This window comes from Didymella exigua (genome assembly GCF_010094145.1).
Source record: "Didymella exigua CBS 183.55 unplaced genomic scaffold M421scaffold_3, whole genome shotgun sequence".
Taxonomy (NCBI): domain Eukaryota; kingdom Fungi; phylum Ascomycota; class Dothideomycetes; order Pleosporales; family Didymellaceae; genus Didymella; species Didymella exigua.
This window is the reverse complement of record NW_022984777.1, coordinates 1,417,634-1,434,051: the sequence shown is the minus strand read 5'-3', so window position 1 is coordinate 1,434,051 and position 16,418 is coordinate 1,417,634. Positions and strand designations below refer to the sequence as shown.

Sequence of the window (16,418 nt, the reverse complement as noted above, 5' to 3'; positions counted from 1 at the left end):
TCTACAACGCTCGAAGGGTACAAGACACGGTACTAATACATGTAAAAGCGCGCGAAGGTAACATCATACTCGGGTCTCATACTCGGGTCTCATACTCGTAGGGCCGCTACCTCTACTTCTTGAAGCCTGTTGTGGCAGCGACTATACGTTCATCATGGACTGTACCATGGACGATAGGCTTGTGCTACTCATGTATACCTTAACATTCCATCATTCGCATCGTATTATCCCATTTACATCTTTCTTAATTGTCTTAACATATCAAAGCAGCTGCTTTCGACACAGAATATTAGCAGAAGATCTACCTTTCAGTGAGAATGCTACTCGCAAAGCACAATTACAATGAAACAGACAACAGTAACACGGGTGAAGACGAAAACGTATGACTGTAGCCTTGCATATTCTGTGCGGAACTCTGTACGCCTCGGAACAATAGCAAAGCAAACACGTTCCATCTGTCCCGTGCCAACATAACTCATACCAACAATGCACATGCTTCGGAGACATGAAGGGAGACAACAGAAACACCGTCCATGGCCACAGCCTCGGTGTTCTGACTCAGAACGAGATCAGCCATGGCATATTCGCCATGAGTGCTTAACCTCTGCACCTGCTTGCCAAGTACGATACCAAGAACCTCACATGAATCTCCACATCTCTGGTGTCACGATCTGAATCAAACATCTTCTCTGCATCAGCCGAAACCAAAACACCAGTCGACACGTTGACGTGCAGCTGGCTGTGAGTTCTCTCTGATTCGAAACCCTTATTCTGCAGCGATCTCCTCCAGCCCTCATCTCACGCTCTTCCAACTCTCCACAAGACATCAGTGAAACCACATGTTCGTCTGTGTGTCAGATCTAGACTGAGACATGAGCCAAGCATCTTGACCGTGAACTAGAGAGAGTGCAGAGGGACAGCTCTGGTATTACGTCGCCACGAGTCCCACTACTCCATGTTAAACCATGTGCCCCACCAGTGCACACAGTGTCCCAAACTGGTCGTGTATAGGACGGTACCGCCAGCTCCCTCAGACACGACTCCTCGATCCATCAGAGCCAAGATCAACGAAAGCCTGGCGATGTGCCTGCACGCCCATCGCGACAACAGATCAGCTACGAAGCCCCAGAGGCCAGCGCGACAACAGAAGAAAGCGCATGAACTTTTCCCGATGTAATTCGTAATCTACTAGCTTGGTATGCACTAACAAATCATCCCCGTCTTCATATCTGTCCGCATCATCATGCCATTGCATTACCACGGGAAGCCAGCCAAAAGTCTCGGCACCCGAAGTTCAAACGCCGCCCATGAAAACCTAAACATCCCCAGCGCTCTAGGCCTGGATCGCGCGTCCCAGCGCACCGCCCGTGAACTGCTGATTTCGGCCGCCCCTCGGGCCACCGCCGCCGCCACGGCCACCACGACCTCCGCGGCCACCGCCGCGACCGCCGCGACCGCCTTGTCGCTCGAAGGCGTGCGCTGTGCCTTGTGTTCTCTGCTCGAGCGTCTTCTCGTTGGACTCAATGAGACCGGAGGCCTTATCGGAGAGGCTGAGGGCGAGGGTCTGGAGGCGGGAGAGCTCGACGCCCTTGCGGAAGATGACTGCGCTGTTGACCTGGTCGAGGGCAGCGGCGAGCTCCTCGTGGGAGATCATCTTGCTGACGACGGCGCTGATCTTGCGCTCGCTCAGCTCGAACATATCAGCCAGGGTCGAGATGGCAAGTGTGTCGTAGTAAGGCGCGTATGTGAAGAGGTAGGTCCTCAGACCCTCCTCCTGGATCTGGGCGGAAAGCATGTCCTTGATCTGCTCCTGGTTGGCCACCAGTTCCCAGATCTTGATGCTGTTGATGAACTCGGCAGCCTTCTTCCACTCGCCAGCAGACAGTGCCTTGGAGGCCTGCATGACATGGTCACGAGTGTTCTCCGGAGGTCCGGTGAAGATCTGGCGCTCATGGTATTCTAAGAGGCGGCGGTAGGTCTTGCTGATAACACGCTTCCTGAGATCAGGCGATGAGCCGAGCTGTGCGAGGAGAGGGATCTCGAGCAACATGGAGCATGTCAGGTAGACGCACTCGAGCAGTTCGAGGTTGATGTGGAGGTGGAAGGGAAGCTGACGCTGACGTTCAAGGCGTTCCTGCTCGGGCGAGATTTGCGAGTAGCGCTGCATCTGGAGACCCTGTGCGAGAAGCTCCTTCTGCCTGTTGCTGCCGCAGATCTCCTGCAGCGAGGTCTGGGCCTCGTAGACAAGACCAGCACGGAACGCGCAAAGACCGACTTGTACCAAGGAGCGGTTGAAGAGGATCTGGGTGTTGACGTCGAAGTTGCTAATAGTTTCCTGCAAGTGGGACATGAGCATCATGTCGCGAGCCTTGTAGTACTGGTCGTGCAGAGCCAAGAAGTAGATCTGGCAGAGCATTGCCCTCGCACGGATGATGCCCTCGCTGCGACTGAACAGGTATGTGCAGAGTGTCTGGACGATGGAGGCTGTGTCGTTGGCGTCAGCGCGGGGAGTGGTTGTGGAGTCTAGGTGAGATGGGATCGCCTCCCATGTCTTGTTCTCGAGGATCTGGACGACGGACGAAGGCTAGTCTTGTTAACGGGGAGTATCCCAAGTGATAGTGAGAATGTGCATACCTTGAAGTAGACGTGCTCCAACCGGCGCATAACCACGCGGTTGGCGGAGTCTTGTGGGACCTCGAGACCCTGCCTGCTCTGCAAGCTCTCGACGTAGATCATTGCGCGCACAAGCTGAGCATACAGGGCGCTCTCGTCTGTGAGACGCTCGACGTACTCGGCTGTGTGGGGGTCGATGTGCTGGAGAGAGCGGGTGAGCTCATCATCGAGCCTCTCAACAAATGAGACTACGCTGCCAGGAATCTTGAAGATCTGGCCCTCCTCGATGGTGGGTGTCTTCTCGTCGTCCTCCCACTCCTCGGCGTTCTCGACGACAACAATCTCCTTGCTGTTCTCTAGTGTCTCGAGCAGCTTGCCGAACTCCTGCTCAGCGCTAAAGAATGTCAGCAAGTACGCAATCATAACACATAGTGGCGCAACTCACAGCTTCCACTGCTCCTGGTGCATGTGGCTGGCGGTGCCAGATGTCAGGTCAAAGCGGGTGGAGATCAGTGTGAGGAGAACGCGGATTCTCTGGTAGTCGTTGACGGCAACATCGAGCAGCTTCTCCATTGTGCGGATCTGCTCAAGCTTGTCTGTGTTCTTGCGTCCACGCTGCTCGACGATCGATCGCAGCTGCTTGAGGATGCCCTCGGCCGTGTACTGGACGGCCTTGCCGCCGGCACCAACGGTAACGAAGCCATCGTCGCCGGCGTCGATGACGGTCTCGGTGCCGAGCTGGGCGATCCTGGCCTTGTCCTTCTTCTTCTTCTCCTTGGGCGCCTGCTCGACGATCTCCTCCTCCTTCATGAACTCCTCCTTGTTCTCTCTGTACAGGTCGATGTCCCGCTGGTAGTCACGGTTGTGCTTCTTGACCTTCTGGCGGATGGCATTGAAACCACGCTGGTTGGGGGCGGTCATCTTCTTGGGGGTGACCTTCTGCTTCTCGTGGGCTTCAAGAACGGCGGTCTCGAGGTCGGCGATGGCCTGAACGTACATCTTGGGGACCTTGCCATCGTTCTGCTTGATCATGGTCGGCACCAGGCGGTTCAGCTTGTCGAACTCTATGTCGGCAGTGTTAGCATTGTCCGTTGTACCCCGCCACCGTGTGCGGCCGCGACGCCTGTCTGCGCCCTCTCCTGCAGTCTCTCTCGCCCAGGGTGCACGTACGGTCTGAGATGACGGCCCAGTCGTTGATGCGCTGCGCGTTCTCGATCTGCCTCACGACGGCCTCGAGCTCGTCGAAGCGCTTGTCCTTGGCGCTCTTGAGCACCTTATTCGCATCCTCATCGTCGCTCTCGCTGTCGCTGCTGGCGTCCTTCAAGAAACGGGCGGCACCGGTCTCGGAACCAGATGACGAGTCTGAGTCGTCTGAGTCGTCGTCAGAGTCGACTTCCGAGTCTCCCTGCTCGGATTTCTCGTCGTTGGAGTAGAGCTCCTCCTCGCTGGACTCTTCCGAAGAGCTGTCGCTGGCGGCGAAAAAGCGCGACATGGCTGCTGTACTCGAGAGTAGAGATTGCCGGAGGTCCGAGGGGTATATGTGGCGGTCGCCGTGGGTGTTGTGTTTGGGGAAAGAGCGATCCTCGACTCACCAAGTCGCGCTTGCCAAGACTGCGGCCACAGTCAAAATTGTGTGGTGGGTGGGGTACTCAGCGGCGCTAGTGTGACCCGCAAACGACGCCTGATACTGCTCACTCACAGCATCACATCTGTACCAGGAAACGACTGTGACTGTGACTATGACTGTCGCAGCCTGACTCTTCACTCCTGTTGTGTTTGCTGGCACACGGTGGTCGTTGGGCAGGCACTACCCGCGCTCAACATCACAGTTGCAAATTTATACGAATGCAGTAAAATTACATATGCCGTCAGCAGGCCGTCCGTCATTCCCTCGCTGCCTGCTACTATGAAAGACAATGAAGGGGTCGCAATGTCTCGTTAGGGTGTACCGGAATACAGGAAGACTCATACCGCCGTGTCATCCAACAAATTCCCAGCTTACCATCCTTTGGCAAGCCACCCAAAGCTATCCAGTCAATTTGGCTAGCCCGGTCATGGTGCTGCCTGCCTCGTCGCGGTATTATCAAGAGCAATTTCTGTTGTGGGATTTCATACTGAAAAGTCGATACATCGCCGTGAAGTCGATGGATGTACACAGTGGAGGCAGACCCCGGGCAGTAGTCATGTGAGATGATGCACCACTTGGAAAGCATGGTTTCGCTGATGTACTGATAACGCGGACATGATGTTGATTGCGCCTCGAAATGATGACTTGTTGTCCGTGGATGGGACACTTGCATCGCTCGCTGACCGCCATCTCGATGCCAGTCTGCTGAAGGGGAAATACAGAATTCAGAGCTTTTCGCGTCATTGCCAATGAGGCTGCTGCATGAAGCCTTCCTCTAGCGTTCGATCTTCGAGGTTGCGAACAAAGTTTTGATTCCGTTGTGAAGTGCCTGCGCGAGAGCCTCTCCGTCTCGAGCTACTGGCACTCTCGGGAGCACCCTCAGGCGGCGGTGGATAGTATGCAGGCGATGGCTGCAATCTGACGGGCGCATTTGGATCCAAGTGGCTCATGACTCTTTGCAGAGCTGGTGGGATGCCCGAAGCATTGGCCTGTTGTTGATCCATGGTGGATGCACGTTGCCGCCCAGCCCGTGTTGTCGCCTGGGCGTAGAGGTTCTGCGGCTGTGCGTACTGTCGAGGCTGCTGGGGTTGCATTGCAGGCATCTGCTGTCCGTACGGTGCTGTCTGCGCAGGGTAAGGCGGCGGCTGGCCTTGGTGGTTTGGCGCGTACATGTTGTTGTACGGGTTTGGTTGCGGATGCGGATTCTGTGCAGCATACTGGTTCATCTGCATGTTTGCGTAAGCAGCACTCTGGGCTACTTGAGCCTGTTGTGCAGCGAGCGCTTGTTGCTGCTGTTGAGCACGCTGCTTAGCCATACCCTCGAAGCGTTGCTGCTCCTGTACGCCAGGAGCCGGGGAGCGACTTGAGCTGGACTTCAAAGTCATTGGGGGCACGAAGGGGCCAGTAAACTTCGCCTGTGTAATGAACGGGTGGAGCTTTGCTTGTGCCGGAGTCCATCGTTCGAGGGGATTGAGGTTGAGTAAACCTTGAGCAAAGTCGATGAAGGCGGCTCGGTTGGCCATTTCTATAAATTGTTAGTAAACGCTTAGTATATTCATGAACATTTGACGTACCTCGCTCAATCTCGTTTGGCTTCATGTTCTTCCTCGGCATGGGGTAGTTCCTGATGATGTCTGGTAGGGTCGTGGCCGAGAAGTACTTCTTGCTGGGCTGCTCCTTTGTGCCGTGCTCCCTCGAGTACTGCTCCATGGATTTGAGTCGGTAGTTCTTACGGCCGTACTCGTCCTGAGTCTTCTCAAAGAACTCGCCAGACTGCTTGCCCATTTCCAACATCCACTGTGGCGCAAGACCGAGCATTTCTGTAATCCTGGAGACCTGATTGTACTCAGACGATCCGGGGAACAAAGGCAGACCGAGGAACAACTCCACCACGATACAGCCCAATGACCACATGTCGATCGCTGCCGAGTAGGGCAGACCCAGGAGCACTTCAGGAGATCTGTAGAATCGAGACTGAATGTATGTGTAGACTGTCTGTCGCTCGTCGCATGCGGATCCAAAGTCGATGATCTTGATGATGGGACTCTCGAGACTGACATAATTAGCTTCTCGTGGTGCATTTCTGGCGGACCACACTTACTTTTTAAGTAAAATATTCTCTGGCTTCAAGTCACAATGTATCAACTTCGCCTTGCCGAGCAAGGCAAGACCGTTGATGAGCTGCTGAGCAAAGACGCGCACCAGCGTTGTGGACAGACCTCGGAACTGGTTCTGCTTGATGAGCTCGTACAAGTTGACGCTCAGCAATTCAAACACAAGGCACAAATGCTGCCTGTGGATAAAAGTATCCTTGAGCCTCAGAAGGTGGTGGTCGTCGTTCTTGTCCATTTGCTTGTTCAGCTGGAAACTTGTTAGCCCAGACCGCTTGCTGAGTGCCTCACTTCAACATACCAAGTCGAGCACAGAGACCTCCATCATACTTTGGTTGAAGTACGCCGTCCTGTTCTTGATAACCTTGACGGCAACAACCTCCTGCGTCTTCAGATTCTGGCATTTGACAACCTGTCCGAACGTTCCCTGGCCCAGCACGTCGAGAATAAGGTAGCGGTTCTTGTGCCCTGACTCCTCAGACCCCAGGATGTCATTGACGTAAAGGATATAGTCGCTGTCTTCGTTGTCGTAGCCGTCATTCTTCACTCCCTTGCTGGGTTTCGTGAGGACTCGACGCGGGTTGCGGGTGGCTTGGTAGTTGAAGCCAGCATTGCAGAGCTTGTATGTCGTGGGCAGATGGCATGTGAGCGCTTGAAGGGGCTACAGGGATACTGTCAGCTACACGCTTTGGCGGACTCGAAATACACTCACGCTGAGGAATCCACCCTCTGGATTTGCACGACGAAACGGGGGCTGCGTGTTGATCTTGGGCTTCAGGTCGGCTGTGTTCGTGCATGGCTCGAACTGCGGCACGGGCCCGCGCCCTACCAAGGGCAGTTGCGGGGGATTGGGATTCGTCGATGCTCGTGGGGACCGCTGCTCTCTGTTGTACACGGCGTTCAGCTGGGCCGTCGCAGACTGCGGGTAGAAGCTCTCGGGGCTCATGTTGGACTGGATGGGCGGCAGCTGGGGGGCGTTCGGCCGCGATGCTACACGATGGCTCATTAGCGTGCCGGCGCTTACAGTAGGAGCACGACTCGGCGGGCTGGGCGCGACGTACAGGGAGGAGAGTAGTAGCTGTTCGGCGGCGACATGTACGGATTGTTGCGCGTGGGGCTGCCGCGATTGCTGGTGCTCTGGACCTGCGGGGTGAAGCTCGTGTAGGTCTGCCCGCCGTGCTGCGCGCCGCCGGGGTAGGGCGACGTGGGCGACATGTTCATGGGCGAGTACCTGCGGGCGGCGGCGCTCTCCTCCTGCTGCAGGAACTGCTGCGAGTGGCGGTGCTGGTGGTTCGGCCGCTGCGTGTTGTACTTGGGCTTGTATGGGTCGGCGTCCTCCATCTTGACGTCGCCGTCGTTGTCGTTGAAGTCGGGCCCACGGCTGGTGCTCTGGCTCGGAGACTGCAGCGCAATGGTGCCGGCGCGGGAGGGTGCCGAGGGCGAGGCGTACGAGTTCTGCTTAAGTTGCGCGGACGCGCTGGCGTCGCGTTGCGTGGGTTGCGTGTGCTGCGTGTGCTGCGTGTGCTGCGAGGGGGTCGTCCCATGTGGAGCATACCGCGCCTGGCGGCTGGCATCCGGCGCTTCGGAGTAGGCAGCCCACTGCTGATCCATGGCGCAGAGCGGGTGCGGGTCGCGAGGGTGTAGGTGGTGCGAGCAGGGTCGCAGGAGGCAGGAATGGCAGCCGCTTCAGCTGTGACGCAGTCAATCCGACCGTTGCATGCCGGCTTGCGATGCTGTGTCGCGATACCAAGCAGCTCCTGGGCGGGGCACTGCGCTGCAGCGCGGCGATGATGACAGCACGCTTGGGCGAGCACGAATGCGCGCAGGCGTGCGGCCGTGGGATTCGACACGGGCCTGGCTGGCTGCGATGGTGCACGTCCAGGTCTCGCAGCGGGGGCTAATCGATGTGCGAGCCACGAGGGATGCTGGGCGCGAACGCAGCTTCACGCGGTTGCAGCAGCGGGGGACGGGCAAGACAGATGCTGCGGCAGACGTCGAACGACGTGTGAGAAGGGGGAGATATCAGGGAGCAGTGTGAAAGGATAGGCTTTGGTCAGCGTGGAGGTTGGGTTCGTGAATCTTTGGCTCACTGGGCTGCACTTTCGTGTGATTGGGCTAGTCCATCGACGCAGCTCTCTCCACAGCGACGCAACCCTGCACCCGTTTCATGCTCACGGCGCTCACATCATGCTTCAATAATGTGCCATGGCAGCCATGCTAATATTCGACGTTTGCCTTCGCGCAGCCTGCAATTGGTAATGCTATCTTACTCCGGCTGCTCCTGCCGTTCGCCAGGGCTTGGCTAAGGCAGTTGCGTGGCTTTGCGATCCGTTCTTCCCAGTTGGGTTGCTGTCCACCTCTAGCGGGAAAGAGCGACGCAGCTGCGAAATGAGGGTCCAATTTCGACGTTTGCGCCATCCTTGACTGTCTCCGAGGAGTGAAGAGATGATTCTGCGTGCAATGGAGAGCTTTCATTGGCAGCCTCCAGGCAGCGAAAGATACGAGAGCAATGACGTGTTCTTACATGGCTGTCAGCTCACAGGAATGAGGGCCAGGGCCTCCAGGGCTCAAGCACGAAAGCTGGTGAAGATTGTGCAATTGCGGATATGATGGCTAAAAAACGCTGCCAGCTGCAACGGCATACAAATTTCTATCCAGGAAAGAAACGCTGTTCCAGAGACGCCTTTACTCCAGTGGTCTTCAGAGTGGTGATTCAGAGCTTGGGAGCCTGGAACCCTCCCAGCACATCTGAGTTATCCCACTTAGGTGCCTTCTCGAAGATGGCCCTAGCCATTTCTCCTCCACGGCAGGCAAGAACAGAAAGGAGGGTATCACTCAACTGCGCGATATTAGCAACTGCAGGTAAAGCATCAAAGGGATTGGAAGTACTTACGCCGTGGGTTGTCTCGCAGCAGCCTTGCAGCCAGACGCCGGCATCGCCGCTGACTGCCTTGTTCTCAAAGTTGACCTTGTAGTCTCTTCCGACTGTCCACTTCGCATCCTTCAGATCACCTCCAGGCATGAGGTGTCTCGCGTCCTTGAGCAACGTCTCGTGCAAGTTTCTCAGATACCCAGTAGCGACGAATACGGCATCAACGTCGAGGGTCTGCTTCTCCTCGCTTGCGCCAGGGACCTCGCTGAAGTACAGCGGGCTCTGATCGCGGACGTGCAGACGGATGCCGTTCTGGACCACAGGGCTGTCCTCGACAGCTGTGACCCTGCGGTATGGCAGGATGTTGTGCGGCCATTGCTCCTCAGCCTCGCGCGAGTTGCCGTACCTGATCCGCTGAAGGTAGAGCGTCTCGTAGATGTGTTCCAAGAGGTTGATGCGCACGACACCGTAATTCGTGCCCTTATCCTCGGTGAGGGTCTGGGCGCGAAGGACGGGATCGCGGTTGTAGGTGACTTCGGTGCGTGATGGGTTGAATATCTCGTTGACACTGGAATGAATTAGCTCTCGATATTTGGAGTGAAAGGAGAAGAACAACGTACAAAGGCGAGTCGTCGCTGGGTCGCAGCGCTCCGCCCTTGATCAAGAGCCGTGTCTGAGAGTTAGGGTAGTTTGCGTGCAGGAAGTCGAAGATCTCAGCAGCACTCTGGCCGTTTCCAACGACTGCAACCTTGTAGGGCGCTTGGTGGTCCTTGAGAATCTGCTTTGAAATGTAGGAGAACTTCGAGGAGTGAACGACCTTCGGGTGGTTCTGCGGGAAAGGTGCAGTGATGTTTGGCCTCCCTCCTGCAGCGATGACGACATGTCTCGTTCTCCTTGTCTCGATCTCGTTGGTTAGATGGTTCTTCGAAACGACTTCAAAGACTGAGATGTCGCCGCTGCTAGACCTTTGAGGGTTGACTGCAATAACTTCCTGGGAGTACGAAACGACCTCCTCAAACCAGCTGGCGCACCATTTCATGTAGTCCTCGTATTCAACACGTGCGGGAAGGAAGGTATTCAAGTTGGCAAACTCGACCAACCGGTTCTTCTGGTGCAGGTAGTTGATGAATGTGAACTCGCTGCGAGGATTCCTCATGGTCGCCATGTCCTTCATGAATGTGATTTGCATCTTTGCACCAGGCAAGAGCATGCCAGCGTGCCATGCGAATCTTTCCTGCTTCTCCAGGAAGGCGACCTTGGGTGCTCGGCCTTCCAGCCCTGGGATATCTACAAGTGAAGGATCCGATCCTTCGAGCGCATCGTGGATTGCAACACCAATAGCCAATGATGCAGGTCCAAACCCTACGCATATCAAATCATGCAGCTCATCCTGTGGGGTGTAACGCAGGTTGGACCGGTTTTCGAATGCTGGAAAGTCGCTTTCCTCAAGTTGTGCGAACCCTCCGAAAGCCCTCTGGGGGACTGGGTTTTCAGACGAGCTGGTGGGGAATTCGGCGTGGGGGCTCATGGTGTATGCGGGTAAATTCCGGGCTCAGTAGATGAATGTTCTGGTCCAACAGTCAGTTTAGCTTTCGCAATACGGCAAATTTCCTGGTGAAAATAGGAGGATCCTGAAGCTGCTGCGCTCCCTCTTTTTCGTTGTGAATAATATACATCTTCTTCAACATGCACCGGCGTAGTAATACGTGAAACGGAACTGGCTGCTCGTTTGCAGCCTGGTCCACCGGCGTGCTTAGAGGTCCAATGACGTCTTACACTACCCTCACGGCAGACTCGACGAAAGGGACTGAAGGAACACGTGAAATACTCACCCTCAACGACAGGTACTGGAATAAGAGAGAAGCAGCAATCTGTGGTGGTACAACTAACAGGCTGACAGTTCGTGGAGTGCCCCGTCACTAAGTTATTAGGAAAAACGTCGACGGCATCCACTATTTTGTTTCTGCACCAAGAAGAAACCAAGCTCCGCTCCTGCGTCTGAGGAACCCATGTCGAAAGAGGCACCTGCGACGCTCATGAGAGAATGGTTCGATGCGCGCTCGTAATTAGACCCTGTCCGCCCATGGAGATGGCGTATGCCATCCACTGTTACTGATCGAGAGCAGGCATCAAGGCTCCGGAAGAGATCGTCCATCTAATCAGATTCTTCGAGCCAGATCTGATAACAGCTCCGGAGGGAAAAACCGCCAGGAAGCGGCTTGGCACTGCTGCTGTCGGTCATAGTGCAGGTAAAATTTTCTGAAGGTCCCCGCAACGCTTGACCCGAATTGCCTGGCTCGGAGCACCAGGTAGCTTGGCGGGGAAGTTATCTGATTCGCTTCATCTAATCTGATGAAGTCTCTGCGTAGCGACAGCCGGAAATCGGAGTGGGCTCGGGATTCCTGCACGCTTCATCACCAGAGCCTACGTGTGCAGGGTTCTGGCGGACTTGACGACAAGATCGGTTATTGCGCCGCAGCCGCAGATCCCTTACACCTACATCATCCTGGCTGACGATGATGCAGACTATGACGAGCGAGGCGTTAGTGCATGTAGCTCGCCGTCGTTGGAGAGCACTCCCCAAATTCTGACTTCGAGATTTGACAACTGCGTCGGGTTAATGCGGGCTGGTGACATGCACCCAGGAAAGTTGTGCATGCCTGCACAGGTCATTACGTGTGCTTATGTATATCCGTAAGCTTTGCACAGTATTATGTGGCGTTATAACGCGAGAGTGGTATACAAGACGTCCGATCTAATGGACCATGCGCTTGATGTGGAAGGAGCACAAGACCGCCGAGGTGTGCAGACCGGAAACAAGGCCGAGATAATTAGTCGGCTGGTGGTACAACAGTTGTGAGAACGGTTAAAAAAATACGAACGGCAGTGGCTATAGACGAGACTCAGTCCAACTCTTGTGCTGCAACCATGCCAGCATATATCCCGCCTTCTGCGACAAGCTCATCATGTCGGCCTTGCTCGACTATCCTGCCAGCATCGAATACGAAGATCTTGTCGGCATGCTGGACGCTCGCCAACCTGTGAGCAATCATAATCGTGGTGCGACCTTTCGATGCCGCCGCAATGGTCCTTCGGATTTCTCTCTCGGTGTTCGCGTCGAGTTGAGATGTTGCTTCATCGAGCAGAAGGATCTCTGGATCTCTTAAAAGGGCACGTGCAATAGCGAGCCTCTGTCGCTGACCGCCGGACAGCTTCGAGCCATGAGCACCAACCTCGGTGTTGTAGCCTTCTGGCAGACTCATGATGAAATCATGAAGTTCACACTTCTTGGCCACAGCCATGATATCTTCGTCGCTAACCTCGGCCCCAGGTCTTCTGCCGAGTCCAATGTTGAACTTGACGCTTCCAGGGAACAGGTCAGGCTCCTGCTCCACCAACGCCAATCGGGCTCGATGAGTCTGTACGGGTTCATGGCGTATATCTCGCCCGTCCAAGTAGACCTGGCCCGCTGTAGGGTCAAAGAATCTCTCGATAAGATGGATAGTGCTCGACTTTCCGGCGCCAGATCTTCCTACAAATGCTGCGTACTCGCCATGACTGATTTGGAAAGAAACGTTTTTCAATGCTGGAACGTTCGGTCGAGTCTCATAGTGTAGGCTTACGTCACGAAACTCGAGCTCTCCTCGCATGCCGAATGTGCCGTAGCTGGCTGAGGTTCCGGATAGCAACGAGACTGTGGCACTAGTGCCCTCTGGCGATGATAGTACTTGTGAAGGCTTGTCATCGGTCAGAATGGTGGGTCGTTCGTCGTGCAAAGCAAAGACGCTTTGAGCAGCCGTCTTTGCTCGAGTGACTTCAGGTGCCAGACTGAACAGCTGGCCAGCAGCTTGAGCAGAGAACAATAATGCGGGTAGCACAATAAAGAAATCCTTTTGACTGTAGTTCCCGTTTCGCACCTGCTTCGAGCCCCACCAATAAGCCAGCGAGTACACATAGTACGTCACCGACAGGGAGAAAGCAAGAAGAATATTGCCGAACAGAGCAAACCGCAGATTTTCTTCGTACGGGCCGCTGATGGCCTCTCGATATTCTCCAAGAAAGTAATCTTCGAGACCGAATGCTGCCACGATCTGCATAGAAGCAGTTGCTTCGGAAGCCAACGTCGCTGCGTCATTATAAGCATTTTGGTGCTTTTCTTCTGCAAGAGCCAAGATGCGGAGCCGGACAAAGCCAGCGCAGACCATAATTGGCACAGCAGCAAGAAGGACAATGGCAATCTTCCAGGCGACAATATGGGCCAATATCGTTCCACCAACCACGGAAGTCGTGATGGAGAAGATCGTACCGAGGATGACTCCGGAGAGGCCGCTGATAGAACCACTGTCCATGTTGAGCTTGGACATCAATGCGTGGTGAGAATGCCCAGGCTTCGAGAACCAAGAAATGTCCTGCCTTAATATTGTGCGGAACGAGATATCTCGTACTCGGAGAACGAGATTCTCGGACACTAGTCCAAAAGCTGCACCGCCAGCTCCATGCGAGATTAGTGCGACCAAAGACAGGAGGAAGAACAGTAGGCAGAAGAACGAGATCCTCGAGGCCAGTTCACCAGTCTTGGAAGCATCATTGAGGAGTTCCACCAGGTTTCCGAAGATGAAGGCCTCTCCGATCGTGACGCCCCCACTCAAAATCGATGCAGCCAGCCCGAGAACAATCGCTGGGATTTCACATCGACTCAGCGTTAAACACCTGCGTATGAGCTCAAGTACGCTCTTATTCGCCTTCTCCGCTATAAGTGTAGTAGCCTCAGATGATGAATCGTTGGATGCTGTACTTGGTTGGCTGTGCTCTTTCTGCGGAAACCGGGGACTCGAGTACACCGATGATGCAACCGAAGCCTGTCCTTTCTTCTCGAATTGCTGGGCTTGTATAAGCTCAGCGTAGATGCCGTTCGTCTTGATCAACGTTTCATGTTGACCATCTTCGGCTACGACACCATCCTTCAACACCACAATACGATCGGCATCTCGAACGGTCGCAAGCCTATGCGCAATAATGATAGTTGTTCGGCCAGCTGCGGCTGATGATCGTCTGAGGTTTTCCAGTACAACGGCCTCGCTTGTTGCATCCATTGCGCTGGTGAACTCATCGAGAAGCAGCACCGAAGGCTGACCGACCAGAGCTCGGGCCAAGGTGATGCGCTGCTTCTGTCCTCCAGATAGCTGTGAATGCGGGCCTGAGCCAATCTCTGTATGCATGCCGTCAGGCAGACGTTCCAAGAACTCACAGTGGGCTTCCTTAGCCGCAGCCGTACATCTTGCGAAAGTCTCGTCCTCAGACATGCCTTCTCCGTGTGGCAGTCCATGTTTGATATTCTCGTATATAGTTCCCGTGAAGAGGACCGGGTTCTGCGTGACGAGAGCGATATGTGATCGCATGCTTCGAATGTTGAAAGATTTGATGTCACGATCGCCAATTGTAACGGTGCCCAAAGTCGGGTCATAAAGCCGAAGCAATAGCGATGTGATAGTGGACTTTCCTGACCCCGAGGGGCCTACAAGACCTGTAACCTTTCCTGGAGCGATGTTCAGATCGACTGCGTCTAGAATTCGGACTGTCGGCCTAGCTGGATAGACAAATGAGACCGCGGAGAACTTTATGTCTTTGGCGAAGTGAGCCTTGTCAGCCTTCTCCCCCTCGCTGTTGTAGACGTCGATGTCTGACAGTGGGTGATCGAGAACCTCGTGAACAGCCTGTCCTGCAGCGGCTGCCATTGCGAATGTTTGGATGAAAGGACCAAATCTTCCCACGACGAAGGACGCATCCAAAATGAGAAATACAACGGCATAGATGGTTCCAGCCTCAGCACGACCGTCCCGCAAGTGATCGCCGTACCAGAAAGCCAGTGCGTTTGCAGCGTATGCAACAAAATAGACAGAGCCAAGCATTATCGCTCCCGCTACGCTTTTCTTGATACCAGCCCGTAATGCAGCTCCAAGGTGGTGGACATGCTCGTCGCTTAGCTTCTCCTGAAGTCCGAAAGCCTGCACAATCTGCACCGCTCGAATAGCGCTCTCTGCCAATGAAGCTGCTTTTTCTGTATATGCTGAAGCTTGCTTAGTAAACTTGGCGACGTACTTAGTACCGAATATGACGACACATGCCATAGTGGGAATGACGGTGACAAACCTTTGCGAGATGTTAGCGTAGATGACTAGTTCAGTGTCCTTGTCGGCTCGAACGACTCAGGAGAGCATACGTACATGACACCTGTGAGCCTTGCGTTCAGGGTGAAGCCAACGAAGAATGCAGCCACGAAGTACGAGATTGAAGCAAGAAACAAGCCGACTTTCTCAGAAGTACCAAGCTGTATTGTTTGTGTCTTCTCAGTGAGAATACTCGTCATGTCGAGTGATGCAGTATCGAAGTAGGTCATGTCCATCCCCAGTGCGCGGTGCAAGAGCTGCTCCCGCGTCTTGCGCGACACTCGTTCGCCAATGACCGCCCATGCAACAGCCCAGCCCCAGGTAACCACGAAGTAGCACGCCGCAACTATCATAAGATAGCCCAATAGTGTTCGAAGCTCATCTTCAGGCGGAGGGAAGTTGTTGATGATCCTGCCGAGGATTACACCAATGAACGGAATGGGTAGACCTGCTAGGATTGCCAGAACAACGCCCGAGATAAGTACAAGCCTTGAACCAAGATCATCCAAAGGCCTGTATAGCGCGAAGTATGAGGTTTTGAAGGGGTTCAACCCCAGGATTTGGCGAATGAACTTGTGACGTATGGCGGTGATGTCCACCCAGGCCTCAGGTTGTACTGCGCCGAGCGAGGGTTCCGCATGTCGGTCCCACTGCACGCTGTGACGTATGGAGGCTCTAGCGTCGATGTTGAAGTCATCAGAGTCGGACTCGCTGAGGAGAGGTGTGGCTGCTCCGTCTTCATCTGCACGTGTTCGCGCGCGGATAGCCACTTTCGAGCTCTTTCGGGAATGAGGCATGTTTGTCAGAATTCCATCGGTCTGCTGATTAATGAGCGGCGGGCATGCAGATGCCAGGTGTTATGAAGCTGGTGACATGAAGGTGGTAACATCGAGGTGGTCTCGTCGCGTGTCAATAATGTCTATGCTCGAAGGATCTCGCAATCATAGAAGCGCTAGCGCCCGTGTGTTCCTGACTAATCCCCGTTGGAACACACAAACAGAGGACCAAATGTCGCAATGCAGAACGCT

The 16,418-nt window shown here is 54.7% G+C and overlaps 4 protein-coding genes across 4 annotated transcripts; all 4 read right to left on the bottom strand.

The window, feature by feature from the left end:
* Positions 1 to 935: 935 nt before the first annotated feature.
* M421DRAFT_416678 (eukaryotic translation initiation factor 3 subunit C) lies at positions 936 to 4,188 on the bottom strand. Its single transcript, XM_033591162.1, has 4 exons — positions 3,784 to 4,188; positions 3,059 to 3,677; positions 2,635 to 3,007; positions 936 to 2,584 (listed from the first exon to the last, which is right to left on the bottom strand). The coding sequence occupies exons 1-4, from the start codon at positions 4,103 to 4,105 to the stop codon at positions 1,334 to 1,336; spliced, it is 2,565 nt and encodes an 854-aa protein (XP_033453339.1). The 5' UTR covers positions 4,106 to 4,188; the 3' UTR covers positions 936 to 1,333.
* A 792-nt stretch (positions 4,189 to 4,980) lies between these two features.
* Positions 4,981 to 7,962, bottom strand: M421DRAFT_53327 (kinase-like protein; the record flags this gene model as incomplete). Its single annotated transcript, XM_033595106.1, has 6 exons — positions 4,981 to 5,765; positions 5,815 to 6,293; positions 6,342 to 6,601; positions 6,653 to 7,012; positions 7,064 to 7,341; positions 7,413 to 7,962. The coding sequence occupies 6 exons, from the start codon at positions 7,960 to 7,962 to the stop codon at positions 4,981 to 4,983; spliced, it is 2,712 nt and encodes a 903-aa protein (XP_033453338.1).
* Positions 7,963 to 8,610: 648 nt separating this feature from the next.
* Positions 8,611 to 11,238, bottom strand: M421DRAFT_416676 (L-ornithine 5-monooxygenase (L-ornithine N(5)-oxygenase)). Its single transcript, XM_033591161.1, has 3 exons — positions 9,844 to 11,238; positions 9,245 to 9,791; positions 8,611 to 9,190 (listed from the first exon to the last, which is right to left on the bottom strand). Exons 1-3 carry the CDS (start codon positions 10,749 to 10,751, stop codon positions 9,065 to 9,067), a joined length of 1,581 nt encoding a protein of 526 aa, XP_033453337.1. The 5' UTR covers positions 10,752 to 11,238; the 3' UTR covers positions 8,611 to 9,064.
* Positions 11,239 to 12,126: 888 nt separating this feature from the next.
* On the bottom strand, positions 12,127 to 16,187 carry M421DRAFT_1648 (leptomycin B resistance protein pmd1; the record flags this gene model as incomplete). Its single annotated transcript, XM_033587711.1, has 2 exons — positions 12,127 to 15,373; positions 15,448 to 16,187. 2 exons carry the CDS (start codon positions 16,185 to 16,187, stop codon positions 12,127 to 12,129), a joined length of 3,987 nt encoding a protein of 1,328 aa, XP_033453336.1.
* Positions 16,188 to 16,418: the final 231 nt, after the last annotated feature.